This window comes from Kryptolebias marmoratus, linkage group LG20 (assembly GCF_001649575.2).
Source record: "Kryptolebias marmoratus isolate JLee-2015 linkage group LG20, ASM164957v2, whole genome shotgun sequence".
NCBI lineage: Eukaryota > Metazoa > Chordata > Actinopteri > Cyprinodontiformes > Rivulidae > Kryptolebias > Kryptolebias marmoratus.
In genome coordinates, this window is record NC_051449.1 from 10,206,945 (window position 1) to 10,222,388 (window position 15,444).

At 39.5% G+C, this 15,444-nt stretch overlaps 1 protein-coding gene across 1 annotated transcript; it reads right to left on the minus strand.

Moving 5' to 3' along the window:
• Positions 1 to 684: 684 nt before the first annotated feature.
• On the minus strand, positions 685 to 14,261 carry LOC108239610 (desmoplakin-like). The gene is made up of 22 exons (XM_037981911.1): positions 14,143 to 14,261; positions 13,891 to 14,005; positions 12,230 to 12,355; positions 12,029 to 12,088; positions 11,769 to 11,936; positions 11,564 to 11,668; positions 11,386 to 11,481; positions 11,173 to 11,298; positions 10,723 to 10,875; positions 10,460 to 10,614; positions 10,082 to 10,208; positions 9,799 to 9,985; positions 9,068 to 9,423; positions 8,716 to 8,897; positions 8,450 to 8,588; positions 7,597 to 7,790; positions 7,331 to 7,493; positions 6,315 to 6,398; positions 6,109 to 6,216; positions 5,854 to 5,952; positions 4,169 to 5,725; positions 685 to 3,882 (listed from the first exon to the last, which is right to left on the minus strand). Exons 1-22 carry the CDS (start codon positions 14,247 to 14,249, stop codon positions 700 to 702), a joined length of 7,590 nt encoding a protein of 2,529 aa, XP_037837839.1. The 5' UTR covers positions 14,250 to 14,261; the 3' UTR covers positions 685 to 699.
• Positions 14,262 to 15,444: the final 1,183 nt, after the last annotated feature.

A 15,444-nucleotide genomic window follows, 5' to 3' on the forward strand; every position in this document is an offset into this window, starting at 1 on the left:
GAAGTTTCAAGCCGTTACATATATGTTTGCATAAGTAAACTTTGTTGATTTAGTACCTTCACATAAAAAAACATGTTTCATAATAAAATAAAACATTACATAAATGTGAAAGATGTAAGAACAGAGATTTAAAAAGAAAACCTGCTAACCTAAAGCTTGTCTAGATTCATGTTTAAAATGTAGTCTAAAATGATAATTCTTATTAAAGGTTTATTATTCAAAAATTATACTTTCATGAGCATAGGTCAAATGGTAATTATCTGCAAATGACTGAGTCTGTGCAAACCTGAAATTCTCCAGGCTAACAAATCAACTTGAACTGTACTCTTATTCTGTCCTCTATTCTGTCTGGCAATGATTGTCAAGGAACAGGAGTTAAAAATGAATTTAAAAAAAAAAGGTTTGAGAATGCTGTATGTTAAAAAAAACCAATACAAATATTCAACAAGTGTTAGAAGAATGTGGACAGTACTCAGCAAATAAGAATGAAATTAAACACAGACACAAGAACAAAAAAAAAACTGAAGACAGCTTCAACCAGTCAGAACATACACATTCAAAGTGTGATTAGGCATTTAAATAATCAAACCCAGCTAAAACTTAAGTGGAAACAAAATGACCAAAAATGAGGTAAGTAATAAAAGTGAAAAATTACAATAATCTTGTAAACATTAAAAGTCAAAGTTAGATCAGAGGGTTTTACTTTTTAAAAGGCAGATTTAACCGTGTGCCGTAAGAATCCACACTGCCTCTACGAGACCCGCTCTTGGAACCAACTCTAGAGTGAACGGGAGACCCTGAGTTTGAGATGCTGTAAGGGCTGCTGATTCCCTTGCTGGATATGGAGGAGGCCTGCAACAACTTCATATTATTGCTGTCCTCCACCATGCAGCCGTCCATGGCTTCTTTGTACGAAATCTTCAGTTTCGTCTTGGGACAGGTCAAGTTTTTCTTGTGGTTGTGTGTATCCTGCAGCTTCTGTGCAGTTTGACCATTCAGCCATCCTTTACAGATAGCCTCTTCAATAGTAATGCAACGACCAGTGCTAGGTTCTATCAGGCCTCCTGTAAGGTACTGAAACTCCAAAAACCTTTGGCCAGCTTCGTATGGCAGCCATGTCTCCTTTACTGCCTCGGCTTCAGAAAGCTTTCTTTTGGTTTTCAAATCTTTAAGGCCAATGTAAGCTTTCTGGGCAGGCTTCAGCTTGGCAGCCATGCCTTCATCAATAATGCTCTGATGGACAGCATCTTCGAGCAACAGTCGCTCACCAGTAGCAGGGTTGATGATACCACCTGTGCAAGCCTGGGCCTCCAGCAACCTTTGAGCTGTGATAGTGTCAACAATGCCTCTTCTGAGCCCCTCATCAATAGTTATCTTCTCTAAAGTTTCTGTGTCAAATATGGCTGCCACAGGGCTCTGGTCATCCAACATTCCTGGGGGGGAAACTGTAATAGAGATACTATTGAAGCGTTTACGGACAGTAGGAGAAGATGGTGTGGCTTGGGTGGGACTGCTGCAGGTGATCATGTCATCAATGTTGCTGGCTGCAATGGTCATTTCACTGCAGTTGGTTCTGCTGGTAATTTGGTCAGCAAGCTCGGTCAAGGTTAATGTTCCAGCACGATACTGATCTAAAGACTTTTGGTTAATGATATTTTTGTCCAGGCAGTCTTGAATATCATACTGAGTTCCAGTTTTTCTATCCACAATCACTAAACGTGAAGACCCATCTGACCCCTTGATTGTGATTTCTTCCCACTCACACTCCTGCTCTGACAAGTCCAGGAAAGTTTCATAGTCAATTAGCCCCTTGTGGTAGGCCTCCCTGACTGACATTTCAAGTCCTGTATCTGGATCAACAATTACGACACGCCTCTTGCGGAGGACATTGGTGCGGGTCTCCTGTGACTTCTTGGGCTTATTCTTATCTTTGAGTGGCAGGAGAATTAGCCCTGTTTTAGGATCTGTGATGCATCTTTCCTTTAGTTGAAGGTAAGTCAAGTTCTCCTTGGTATTGGGGTCAAAGAACCCTTTAGTATCATCTCCTTCGTAGCTTAAGATCTCATTCATCTCCTCATCAAAATATCCCCTTTTGTAGGCAACAGAAACATCAATACGGTGGCTCTCAACTGGGTCAATAATTCCACCACTGGCAATCTGAGCCTCAAGCAACCGGATTCCATGACCTTTCTCAACAAGTTCTTTCTCAATAGCCTGGAAAAGGGAGATTATCTTCCCTGTAGATGGGTCTTTGTAACCAGTTACTGCCTTTTCTGCAGACAATAACTTATTTTTAAACTCCTTTCCTATAAGACCTCTTTTTGAGGCTTCTTCCACTGTCAAGAAAACATTGTTAATCGGATCAACAATGAAGCCAGATGCAGCTTGAGCCTCAAGAAGCTCCAGGGTGGTTCCTCTCATTAGCAGACCATCACTCATTGCACGATAGAAAGGCAATATTCTGTCTTTGGCCTCATCATAGATTCCTGCAATACAAGTAGAGCCAAAGAGATAGGGCTTTAGCTTGTCTTCAATGTCTTTGCATGAGAGCTTTCCTTGGTTGAGCTTCTGCAGGTCGGTTTCATCAAGCAGTTCAGACTTAATAAGCTCTGACACAGAGACTTCACCACAAATACCTTTCACTGTCATAGGCTTTTCTGGACCACGAAGCAGAAGCAAACCAGACACTGGCTCAACTGTACACTTCCTTCTGAGGTCAGAATAAGTGATCTTCTCTTCTGATGCTGGATCTAGGTAGCAGGTTGGTTTGTTATTCAATGACCTATAGAGATCCTCATCTATAAGATTGTGATCCAAGGCCAGGTCTTTTGGGAGGAACACACTCAGAACTGGGTCCAGTATGCCTCCAACAGATTCTTGAGCCTGCAGCAAACGGATGGTTGTTTCTTTGTCTACATGACCTTGTTTGTAGGGCTGTCCTACTGACAACACCTTGCCTGTGTATGGATCTTTGAAACCTGTGCTAGCTGCTTCAGCTTTCAACAAGACATCTCTGTCTTCTGTGTCCACAATCCCTCTAGAACAGGCTGCATCTACAGGCATCCTGTCATTGAATGCAGGGTCCATTATGTAGCCTGTTGCTGCTTGAGCTTCCAGGAGCATAATGGCACTCTCAGGGCTAAGGAGATTTTTGTGTTTGGCTTCAGTGAATGGCATTTTCCCTTGAGAACCTGTTGTCATTCCTGCAATAATGCCAGTACCCTTCAGACTAAGCTGGATGCCCACTGCAACTTCGTCCACAGTCTTTTTTCCTCTTAGGAGCTCATCAAGGGTAGCTTTACTGATTATACCACAGTCACAAAGCTGATGGGCTGTGACTTTGCGGCGCACCCCATCAAATACAAGCTTTGATGGATCAATTGTTGAGACCTTCTCATCTGTTTGGGTCTGCCTGCACGATGTAGTGGGTCTCTGCTTTAATCTCTGTATTTCTTTCTCAAGGGACTCTCTCTTCAGAGCCAAATCGGATACCTCCTGTTCTGAGCTTAACAGACGGCTTCTGTACCTCTCCTCAACACTTTTCAACTCCCTCATCAACCTCTCAATCTCATTCTTCAAGGACATTCTGTCTCGATCAGCCTTGTCTCTATCTGATTCACACTGTCTAATTTGGGTTTCTTTAAGCTCAAAGTGGGTCTTCATAGAGTTGAACTCTTTAGCTATTGCATTTTTTTCATCTTGTAGCCTTTGTTTGTTACGAATCTCAGTCTCTAGAGTGAGCTTGATGCGAGCAAGCTCGTCTTCTAATCGCTGTAGACTGTTCTTGTCCTGCTCCATTAGCTTGAGTTTGGATTGCAAGCTATCCCTCTGCAGCAGCAGCTCTTTGTATTGGCTTTGGGACTCGTGTACCATCATCGAAGTCTGTGGAGAAATAGGAGAACAGAGCATTGAAATATATATTACTTTGATGCACAGAATATTTACAGATGAAAAAGGAGTCTGGTTCTTTCTACTGTATTTTTGTATACATTTCTTACATGCTAGTTAGTGTGCTGTATTCATTTATGTGATTGTTAATATGGCATGTTGAAAAGGTGAAATGCATGCATACATGAGAAAAGTGCTTGATAAGTAAGTGAACGGTCAATCAAATGCAAACATTGTGATCATAACAGCCATGGACTACATACAAGCACATATAAACAACCATGCTAGCAGCAGTATGAATATTTGTGTTATAAGTATATGAATATGGTATATATATGGTCTTATAAAGGCTTTCATTTTGTTGGTTAAGCTCGTGAATTTGCTGCTGTTCTTGTTGGAGCTTTTGTTGTAGTGTTTTTAGTTCATCTCTCACTGCTGCCAGTTCTTCTTTGGTGACTTTATGATCTCTCGTGCTCTTGTGCAGTGCCTCATTGAGAGCCCTGATATCCTGCTCATACTTTCTGCCGGAGGTTGAGGCCTCGATCTGAACAGATTTCAGTGAGGTAATAGTAGTGGTGTACTCTTTGCAAGTACGTGTCATTCTTTCCACCTCAGCCTCCATTCGCTTTCTACGAGTAAACTCTTCCTGTGTTTCCTTCTTTTGCTTTTCCAGCTCAGCTTCCATCCCATCCAGAGAGCACTGAAGTTCTCGGATACGGCTCTGAAGCTTGGCAGAACTCTGCTCAGCCTTGGTTTTCTCACTTGTCTGCTTTTCCAGCTCCTCTCGAGTGACACGGATCTCCTGCTCAATCACTTTAAGTTTGTTAATTGCTTGAAGATAGGAAGTGTTCTTTAACTTCAGCTCAGCTTCAGCTTGTTTCAGGTGATTAATTTCCAGTTCTAGTGCTCTCCTCTTCTTTCCTTCTTCCTCCAGGTTAAATGTTAGCAGGCTGATCTGTCTGGACTTTTCCTGATTATTTTTGTTGGCCTCCTTCAATTTGAGTTCAGTCTCTTCTCTTTGCTGCTTCAGTGTTCTCAACTGCACCTCCAGCTCACTGCGAATCCTTGTCTCCTGAGTCACTGAGGCCCTCTGCTGGCTAATTTCCTGTTCTGCCTTATTTTTCTGTCCTTCAATATGAGCAATGGACTGGCTCAGTCTCCTGAGTTCCTCCTCTAGTTTCCTCTTCTCAGCAGTGAGTTTCTCAACTTGCAGCTTCAGATCTGCTGTATCTTTCTCCTTCTGTTGTGATGCTTTCAGAATGGTGGTCTTGGTAACGTGGATCTCTGACTCGTATGTCTGTTTAAGTTGATTGATCTCCTGGGTGCACTGTGTTCTTACCTTTGAGATATCTGACTCAGCATTTCTTCGGCGTGCTGCTTCCTCTTCTAGCTGTTGCTTCAGCCTCTCAATTTCTCGCTCCTTGTCCTTCACAACCTTCTCTAAGTCAATCTTCACCCAGTTAACCTCTTCTAGTTCTTTCTGTCTGCGGCGAACAGCTGCCTCATACTCTTCTTGCTGGCTGTTATAACGCTCTTCTGCAAGTCTTCTTTTCCTCTTTTCCTCATCCAGCTGGTATTTAAGGCGGGTCAGCTGGTCGTTAAGATCTTGAATCTGACTCTGTGTGGTTCCCAGGTTCTCCTTGGCAGCATTAACTTGCATTGCTGTGGTTCTCTTCACCTCCTCCATAGTAATGAGTTCATCTTTTGACTGACTGAGCTCTAACTTGTAGCGGGCCAAAGCATCTTCCAGAGACTTATTTTTCAGATTTCGATCCTTGAGGTCATCCTTCAGACGCCTTAATTCTTCTTCTAGCATCTCAATCCTGGTGTTTCTTAACTGAGAACAAAATCAGCAACAAAAAAATAGGTCATTCATTTTTTTCATACTGTGAGATAAAACTATTTTTTTACATTTATGTATAAAAAAATTTATTTTTGGTTGACACAAACAAATCCAGTGCTAACCTTCAATTCTTCCATGTTCTTCAGCAGCTCCCCCAGGAACTTATAGTAATCACTAGATCGGGTAAGGAGCTCTATGTAATGGGCCTGGACATCAGCAGCCTAAGTGGTGAACAAATTCTGGAGTTAATTAGTCATAAATCAAATTGAGCAACCACCTTTTAAGTTTAACAAACAAATCCTAACTAAATAATAATGACAATTATTACTGTTTATAAAATAAATTAGAATAACTTAAAGAAAGATCGCAACTAATACCTCTTGTCTGACCACAGTAGCGGGGGACTGCAGTACAGTTTTCTTAATGGGAACATTAAGCAGAGTTTCCAGTCCTGAACTGTAAGAAGCCAGCTGCAGCTCATAGTCCTGAAAACACCCAACACAATACCATTAGCATCGTACTTGATCATGTCATCTTGACAATACATGACTTTTTAAAATATTGATTAAAACCGTGTACCAACCTTAATAGAGACAGCACAGGTGTCGGCATTTTTCTGCACAGTCTCTACTTTCTTCTTCTTGCCTTTAATTTCATTGTGAAGAGCCTTAAAAAGACAAAAAATATATATTTAACTGACCTAAACCTACATCTGTAATCTGGTTTGTGACACATCTGTGAATTTTCTAGCTTTTCTGCAACAAATGATTTTCAAGAATTATTTTTTCTCCCTTTTAATTTTTAAAATGTCATAAGAACCACTGTTATTCTGCAGCAGTCTGCTTGTTCAATGTTCATTAATTAATGTAATCCAAATAATCTTTGTTACTGATATATTTTTGCATGTTCAGAAAATAATAGAAGTGTTGTAGAAAGAAATGCAGTATTCTTTTAATTAAATACACAATATCACTAAAATAAGTATTTTTTTGCATCTGCTCAAATATAGAAATACAAAATCTGTGTTTAAAAGCTCAGTTTTTACAGTGACTAACTCTAAAATTCCTTATAAACTTGATAAAAAATATATATTGATAAAACTTTACTTCATATGTCACTTACTCTACTAAACTTAAGATTCAATTTTTTAAGATCTACTTTACTCTCAGTGCCAGTGCAGGTATAGAAGGAAAAGAAAAAGTCTGTCCTCTGACTGGACATTTTGATTCCTGACTGAGTTTTCATCATCCAGACATGGGAATAAACTCGGGGTCATAGTTTAAGTCACAGTTTGACTCACATTGTGATTTGAGAGTCACAAGAGTTTAGCTCTTGTTTGTTTTTGTTTATGTGTACCTTCACATTTTTTAAAGAAAAAATATACATTCTACATACAGTTAATAGTTATTTTTTTATTCATGCAAAATTTTGAATGATGCAAAGCCTTGTATTTGCACATGTCACCTTATCAGACAATGAAAAAAAAGAAAGAAAAACTTCATTGACAAGAACAAATTCTGAAACAACATGAAAACAATAATAACCAATTAACTTTTGTGACTGATATTGGACAGTTTGTATAAATATGGAAAGGCATGCCTTTTGTTGGCTGAGGTGATCTATTAACATCTGGACATCATTGATTTTAACCATCTGAAGGTTGTGTTGGCGTTTCCTGGTATTGTCTATCCAGTGCTCCATGTAAGTTTTGTTCTGTTGATATTGTGTTAGATGATTCTTCTGTTTGTCCAAGTCCCACATTCTGAGGTGGAAAGAGGAAGAGAAAGAGGAAGGGGTGGAAAGATGCATTAGTCTTTTTACCGGGAATGACATGACGTCCATGTTTACTGAGCAGCCGACTGTACCTGTTGTCAATCTGTGTTTGGATGCGACGCCAGCGATCACACATCTGGTTCACCAGTTCTGAATATTTAGACAAATCAACATCGCACTTGTGGAAGGGCTCTGAAATCTGACTGTTCCAGTGAACGGCTTTAGCCAGCTCCGAGTCCATAGATGTCAGCAGGTCACGTCTTTGTTCCAGTTCGTTCTTCAAGTGCTTTAATATAGAATCATACAATAAACTTGTTTGATTTACATTCAAACAAAACCAGTTATAATATTAGAACAACTGATCAAAAGATTAAAATAATTTATACATTAACCTTAACAGTGGACTAAAACAATCTAAACTCAAATCAGATGGCTTTCAACTAGTACTTAGGTTTTTTTGACAGTTGGAACAAATGAATTTTATGTGTCTAAATTACAATTTTTGCAACATCAAATTACACAACTGAACTGTTAGGCCCTGTAATGATAATCTAATTTAACAGGAGTATATTATTATTATTGTGGCAAAAGTATAAAAATAATTCTTGTAACAAAACAAACTGCTGAACATCACTGTCAATATTAGCTCAGCGTTTACTGTTGAGGCTAAGACGCAAAATTTGAACACTTTTAAAACTATTGCTTTTGTTTATTGGTTTATAAACCAATAAATCAATTTGTCATTCCTGTAAAAATATGATATGTTAGCAAGTAAAATGGTAAATAAAGAGCAAAATTAAAAAAAAAATACTTTTTCTGACGTATATTAATCAAATCTAGCCTAAAAAGACTTCTTAAAGACTAAACTGTCAGATGCATTAAAATATCATAAAGCATTTGACATTTGACTTGTTACTCCAGAAAAAGTCAAATAGTGGCTGAAACCTTTAGTGTGCTCCTATGGTTTTCCAGTTCTAGAGGGTCCAGGGAGCTGGTTTCTTTCTCAGTAAGACGAGCCTCGTGGACTTTAATGATATCCTCAGCCTGCATAAGGCTTTGAAGCAAGGCCTTCAGAGCAGACAGTCTGTTGTAGATGCACAATCATCATATTAGAACAACAGGCAAAGACATTAATCTGATTTTAGCTTTTAGATTTTGCAAATAAATGATTCAATTATTAAAAAAATGGTATGTGGTCTAATATACTGAACCTTTGAACGTAGGCTGAGTAGAGACCCTGCAGGCCTCCCAGTTTCTGGTTGATGATTTCTAGTTCAGAGTGCAGAAACTTGGCCTGTTCTGAGTCTGAAGGAATCCCTTTTAGCTGCTTTGTAATCAGCTCTCTCATAGAGAGGTAATCGTCATGAAGCGCCTCCAAATCTTGATGCACACCCTGGGAATATATATCAAATAACACTTAGGCAAACTGGAACTTTTATGTAGCTTTACTGTAAAAGGTCCTTTAAAATGCTTTACCGAAATTATTTGTTTTTGTTGTTGTTTTCTGGTCAACTCTACAAAGATGCTTAACCAAAGAACCTGAAGAAATGCAAGGATTCATACCTGCATCTTTTGCATGTGCACCGTGCACTGGTGTACACTGTTGTCCCCCAGAGGAATGTGGAGATGACTGGTGAGGCCTGATTCAGCCATTTCCAGCTGGCGTCGAAGTTCTTGCAGATTGCTGAGCAATGTGAGGCTGATGGTGGACCTGACTGAAGTGGAACTTGAGGTGGAAGAAGCAGAAGTGGAAGTGGCTGAAGTGGAAGAGGCCTTAGTGGAAGTGATGGAGGTGGAAGTGTCGGAGGTGGAAGTGGTTTGAGTGGGTGGCTTTCCTTGGGTCACTGGGACCCTAATTTCTCTCGTTGAAGTGTCAGTTGTGACCACCTCTTCTTCCCCTTTAACTACCTCCCCTTTGTCTAGTGGAAGATTTAACAATGTCAATCAGTTTTTTTAAGAACTGTCGTTGCTAATCTATTGGCAGTGTTACAACACAAATGGCCATGCTCTGACATTTGTACTCTTTGGTTTGTGAAGTTGCTTGCCTATTCATTCAATAATAATTTTGAAAATCAAAAAAGGCAAGGGAAGTGTGTAAAAACTAGACAAGTGAGACAAGTGACACTTAAGACTGAGCTTTCATTTATAACTTTTGATTTGCTTGCATGCTGCTGAGAGTTTCAGTATTTGATTTGTTACAAGGACATAGAAAACAGAGGATGTCTTTTATTAAACCAAAGTAAAATGCAGTTTTAGATTAAAACAAAAACAAGGCGAGAACAGTTTCTACTCACTGTAAGTAGGCAGCTGGATAATCAGTGTATCATAGTGCTGTTGGGCTTCGTCAAATTGACCCTGTATGGTTTTCCGTTCTTTTTCTTCAAACATTTCAGAACCTTGACTGGTACGCAGGAACTCCTGGTAGTGAGTCTCCAGTCTTTTGACGATACTGCGGTACTCGTGAGGATGCATCTTAGAAAGCTGCCAACAGAAGACAGTGTTCCAGGTGAACATTAAAAAACACAGACAAACTCAAATTTACTTTAATGATTTAGGAGTGTAATTTGTGGCTCATACCTTACTCATGGTGAGGGAGTTGATGTATTGCAGGTCTTTGAGGCAATACTGCCATGAGAAGAGACTTTTGATGTTAATGTAGAGCTGATTCCAAACACCCAGGATAGCTTCATAATACTGCTCATTCCTGAAAACAGGACACATAATCATTTACTGCTCAAGAAAAGGCTTACATGTAGTGGTCATATAGAATAAACAGCAAGTTATAATTTTTGTATCAATTGTATGTACTACTAAATATAAAAAATTATGCTGCAAGTCAAAACAATAAAAAAAATAAAATGATATACACAACAACAAGCAAGATTTCAACTGTTCAAACCAGATTTTCTCAGATTATGTTTGATTTGCCTTCGTCTCCATCATCATGGTTCTTACTTGTTGGCAAGTCCGATGCTGAGTGGGTTTGGAGGTGGGATGAGCAGGCACACTGAGGGAATCAACATGTCGAGACCTCCAGGTCCTGTCACAAGCCACTTGCTGCGCTGCGAGTTGTCTTTCAGAATTCCTTCATTTCCTTTTAATATACCCTTCTGAAACACAAAAGATTCTACTGAGTTTGGATTGTGATACTTCCCTTCACATTCTGTGATTTTATGTCTATTTAGGTGTGTGAGGAAGTGAAGAATCACATGTCCCACCTGGTCCTGTTTAAAGTCACACAAAGCCTGAACCATGATGGGGTTGTTGGACTTCTCCTCGGGGTTGCGAGGTTTCAGTCTGACAATCGACTTTGACTTGCTGACCAGACTCTGGACCTGTCTCTTGTTTTCCATGATCCGTTGTTTCTCTGACTGGGTTTAAAAAAAAAAAAGAACAGCCAAATCATTTTAAAGGAGTTCAACTAAGTTACTGGCACAAAAACCTTGACAAGTTCAATTTTCTTATCAGTCCAAGTATCAAACTCAACAAGATAAATCCAGACACGTTGATGAATTTCATTAAAAATCTTCTAACTAGTTCATCAGATGTAAATTTTCAACAGCTACTCCACCTAACAAAATAATTACTTTATTTTATGCATCTTAACAGCAGCAGGGAAACGCACAAAGGTATGTGTTGGACCTAAAAGGAACAGAATGTAATGATACCTCCAGGTTTTTCAGGAGATCAGCGAGGTTTTCCAGCGTGGTGCTCTTGTTACAGACAAATCTGTTTCTGATTGCCTCGTGTTGTTTCTGAAGTTTAGCGTAAGTCTCATTCGCATCCTTGAAAAACTGGTGATAGACATAAAAATAAGGTTTACGTTAAAAGGTAAAGGACACAGGACTTGATTCAGACAAAGATCAGGTTGGGGAACTAACTTGGCTGTAGGCAGAGTTCTCCTTCAAATGAACATCAATGCACTTAGTGATCTGGAGAAGCCAGCTCCACTGGGTCTGTAGGGTGTCCATGTAGGCCTGAGGGAGCACACAGTCAATACAAAACCAAGAAAACAAGCTGTTTTAGATAAAGGAGGAACTCCAGAATACATTACAATACCTCAATCTTATCTGAAGCAGGATGGTTGTTGCTCAAGAGGCCATCTGCTTTCTGCTTCAGTTTGTTTAGATCCTTCTCCTTCTCCTCCAAGTCCCTCATCAGCTTCTGTTGGATAAACAGAAATCAAAGAGCCACAAATGTCACACCGCAGGCTTCGACAACCAATAGATGTAAAGAAAGAAAGGACTCAGTCAGAGATTCTCACAGAGTAGCTCTCCTGCTTCTTGGGGATGTACAGGTCGATGTCGTTATCTCCCCAGTCAAACACAAGCTCCTCTTCCTCCTTTTTATTCACCCACATGATGGCTTGAGAAATCTCATCAATGATGTTCTGGAGGTCCCGTAGCTGATTCAAGCGAGCGTGGGACATTTTCTACCACAAAAATAAAGCAAATTTATGAAGAGAATAAAAACGTAATAAAAAGGTAATGATGCACAAAACTTCAGGAAGACTTTTTGCTCTACCTGGAGGGTGTCCCATTCTTGGTCCAAGATGGTGAGGTGGTACTTATCACCCACTGACATCTAAAAAAGTAAAATATCAGGCCTTAATTCCCATGTAGTGTACACAACCATCCCCTTAAAAAACTACATCAGGGCAAAACCGAGATGAAGAAAAATAAATTGTGAGGCAACAGAAAACAACGGCAGAAACAAAATGCTCACCAGTTCATTTTTGGCACGCTCTACTTCGTGGCTTCTATGGAGGGAGCTGTGAAATTTGTTGTGGGCTGTAATCTGGCTGTCTATGGTGTTAGAGTTATCTCCCCATAGAGCTGTCTCAATGATACGCTAAAAGATGCAAAGGAACACATTAGTATTTTTCTTCTTGCTTTTTGTAGGCTTTATATACTTTTAAACAACAAATTTCTTCATGTGAATATATCCATCCAGACACGCAAGCCTTCAAAACCTGGATTATAGTGCTAAGCTCAACAGTTTGCAGTTTACATTACTCAAAGTCTGGCAGAGGAATAACGATTGATGGACAGGGGTTTTAGGACACAAGCAAACTTTATGAGAGTAACAAAGTCATTGTTTCTGCTGTATTTACAAGACTGTCTGAAAATAAGACCAATTAATCAGTTTTACTTTTGACTACACTGAATGCCACCTCACAAGTGGAGCAATAGTGTTGTTCGCCAGTTGCTGGAGCATCCAACAGTCAGTCAAAACAGTGACTGACGATCTCCAGAAACTGAGAATAAAACATAAATGCAGCAGATGCAGCATTACAAGCACTTGACAGAGTTTGCAATGTGGACCTGAGATACCATTTTCCTGTTTTGGTGTGATTTATGTAAGTGACATAGGGTGCTGAAGTAAACCCACCGCTATTACACCTCTGAGCTGTCAAGACAAGTAGTGACAGAACTCTAACGGTGGATATACCTTAGAGTAAACTGAAATTGCAGCTCCAGGATGTGATTTAGCAATAAAATCTGAACAACCAGCAAGCCGTGAGATTTATAAAGTTGTTCTTCTATTTCCTCAATTGTGTAAGATGTCCAGAATGTGCTTTTACATTGTTAGGTTAATTATTAAACAGGAAACTACTCTAACTATGCCTACTTGTTTGACAAGTGTCATCCTCTTAGAGATGGAACACAATCTTCAGTCCCTCTTTTTAAAAGGAGAGACCACTGCCATGGTCTGCCACTCCTCAGGCATAGTCTCAGTCCTCTGCACGGTACCAAAGAGGCCTCTCAAGCATATCAAGGAACATGCTAGAGATTGAATGAACTGTCCTGCTTCTCAAGAACTGACTCTGAGTGCATAACAGATCACACTTCCTTACATCTTCTTTTTCTTTAGCTTTCACAGCTCTTTCATTATCCTTTGTGCCTCTCTCTCTACATCTCATTTTCAAACTATTCTCTGTGAGCTTCCTGAAATACCAAAACTTTGACCTTCCACTTTTGTTTCAGTCTTCCTGCATTTTTGTTAGTCTCTGTCACTGAGAGATCAAGTTTGGCAGTTAGCCCTGATGGTGTCAGTTACACCAGGGTATAAGTGATAAGGTACCCCGACCACCTTATTTGTTTTCATTCACGTGTAGGTACAAATATTAAACTGAGATAAAAGTTATTCATTGCTTGTAACTCTACTGGTAACTCTATGTCACACATCAAGGGAAGATGCGGGTACTGGTATCCTTTCAGTTGCACAAATTTCTTAGTAAAGGCAAGCAAAACTGGAAATGTTGGTTTACTGTGTTACAGTAAATATGCCTCCAAACCAGATAGAGCAGTAACACTTTGGCAAAGAAAAAAAGCAACTGCATTGTCATACTGTTTAGTTATTTGACTTTAGTCAGTAGAATTTACCTTCTGCTGTGTAATCCAGGCCATGGCAGTATTGAAGAGCTGCTGTACATCAATCAAACTGGCTTTTCTAAGTTTCTGTTGGGTACTAGCATACAATCGATCCAAGATTTCTATACTGTCGAGACATACAAAAGAAGAAAATAATTAATTTTCAAAGTAATATCCTGATCGCCCTGTGTAAGTGTAAGGGAAAAGATTTACTTTATATCTTAGATCTTATAAATACACTTTGTTAAAACAGTTTTGTCTTACTCTGTGAAAACATCAGTTTGTATACACATGTCTTGCAGCTGTGCGCCACAGAATTTCATCTGGTTAATTGATTCTGCAGCCGAGGCCAGGAGCTTCTCTGCTTCCATGGAGTGGCCTCCCTGTAAAAGCACACAGCAAAGACACTAATGTTTGGTGCCGTCCAAAATGAACCACCAAAAGAGCTACTTCTTTCTGATAATGCCAATTTTCATGTTTCATATAATTTCAAAACTGCATTTTAACAATGAAAGGTCTAAACAAACATAATGGGCTCTGCTATGTTGAGTGTGATATGTGTGTTTTACTTACACTGCTGGTGATCCAGTTTGCTTTATTCAGGCATTCCTGACAATAGGCTCGCAGTTGATAAGCTCTTTCTTGAACAGTGTAAGCACTGGGGTGCGAATGGGTGGGCTGGTACAGTCTGATTAAAATAAAAATAATACGCACTTATTCCAAAACAAATACAATAGCTAACAAGTTACTAAACAGGTTTTAGAACTTGAAAACAATCGCTGTAAAAACCACATTAGAAAGCATCTGCCTGAAGTTTCTCAAAGTAAAAGAAAAAGCTCATCCACAAAATCAGAATGCAGTACTTCCGTTGTGAAATTCTGGCTTTTGACAAACTTGTATTTTCACTACAAACGCACTTGTTGTGTTTAAAAGTCTGACACCAAATACCAAAAACTTAATGGCAAGCTTTTTAATAATCTGCTCTATCTATTCATTCAAACCCTAAGCTTCAGAAATACACCCTTTGAAACTTTTTTTTGCCATAAATTAAGATTAGAGATTCAGCTTCTAGTACAGACACTCAGACTGAGTGATGGGGATGGGAGGACATTAAATGAATGTGTTGAAGTATGTTTTCTTGCTGTATTTAGGAATTAAAAAATAGGACCACGTTGATATGTTACTGCAATCTATTAAAGTGATAAGAGATCATTTAAAACTCTTACGCCATTGTTTGGTTTCCAAACACATCCTGCTGTATATTCGGTCCTCCAACAGCTCCACCGTACATCGGGACACCAGGGGAAATGGTTTGGTAGGTGGTGTATTCTGGTGGGAAATCTCCCTGGTAGCCGTTTTCATTGCCATTCCTGAAACTTCTCTGTCTGGAGGTGTTCATAGAATCGCTCCCAAAGCGGCACTCTCCGGTACTATACTTCCATTGATTCATATCTTGCTTTTTTTCCCCCGTTGTTATTATTTTGTTCTCCTGTTCGAACAGCCTGTGATGAAATGGCAAAATGTCCAAGGGTGTCCCCCACTGACGAATGGAAAGACAGGTAGACA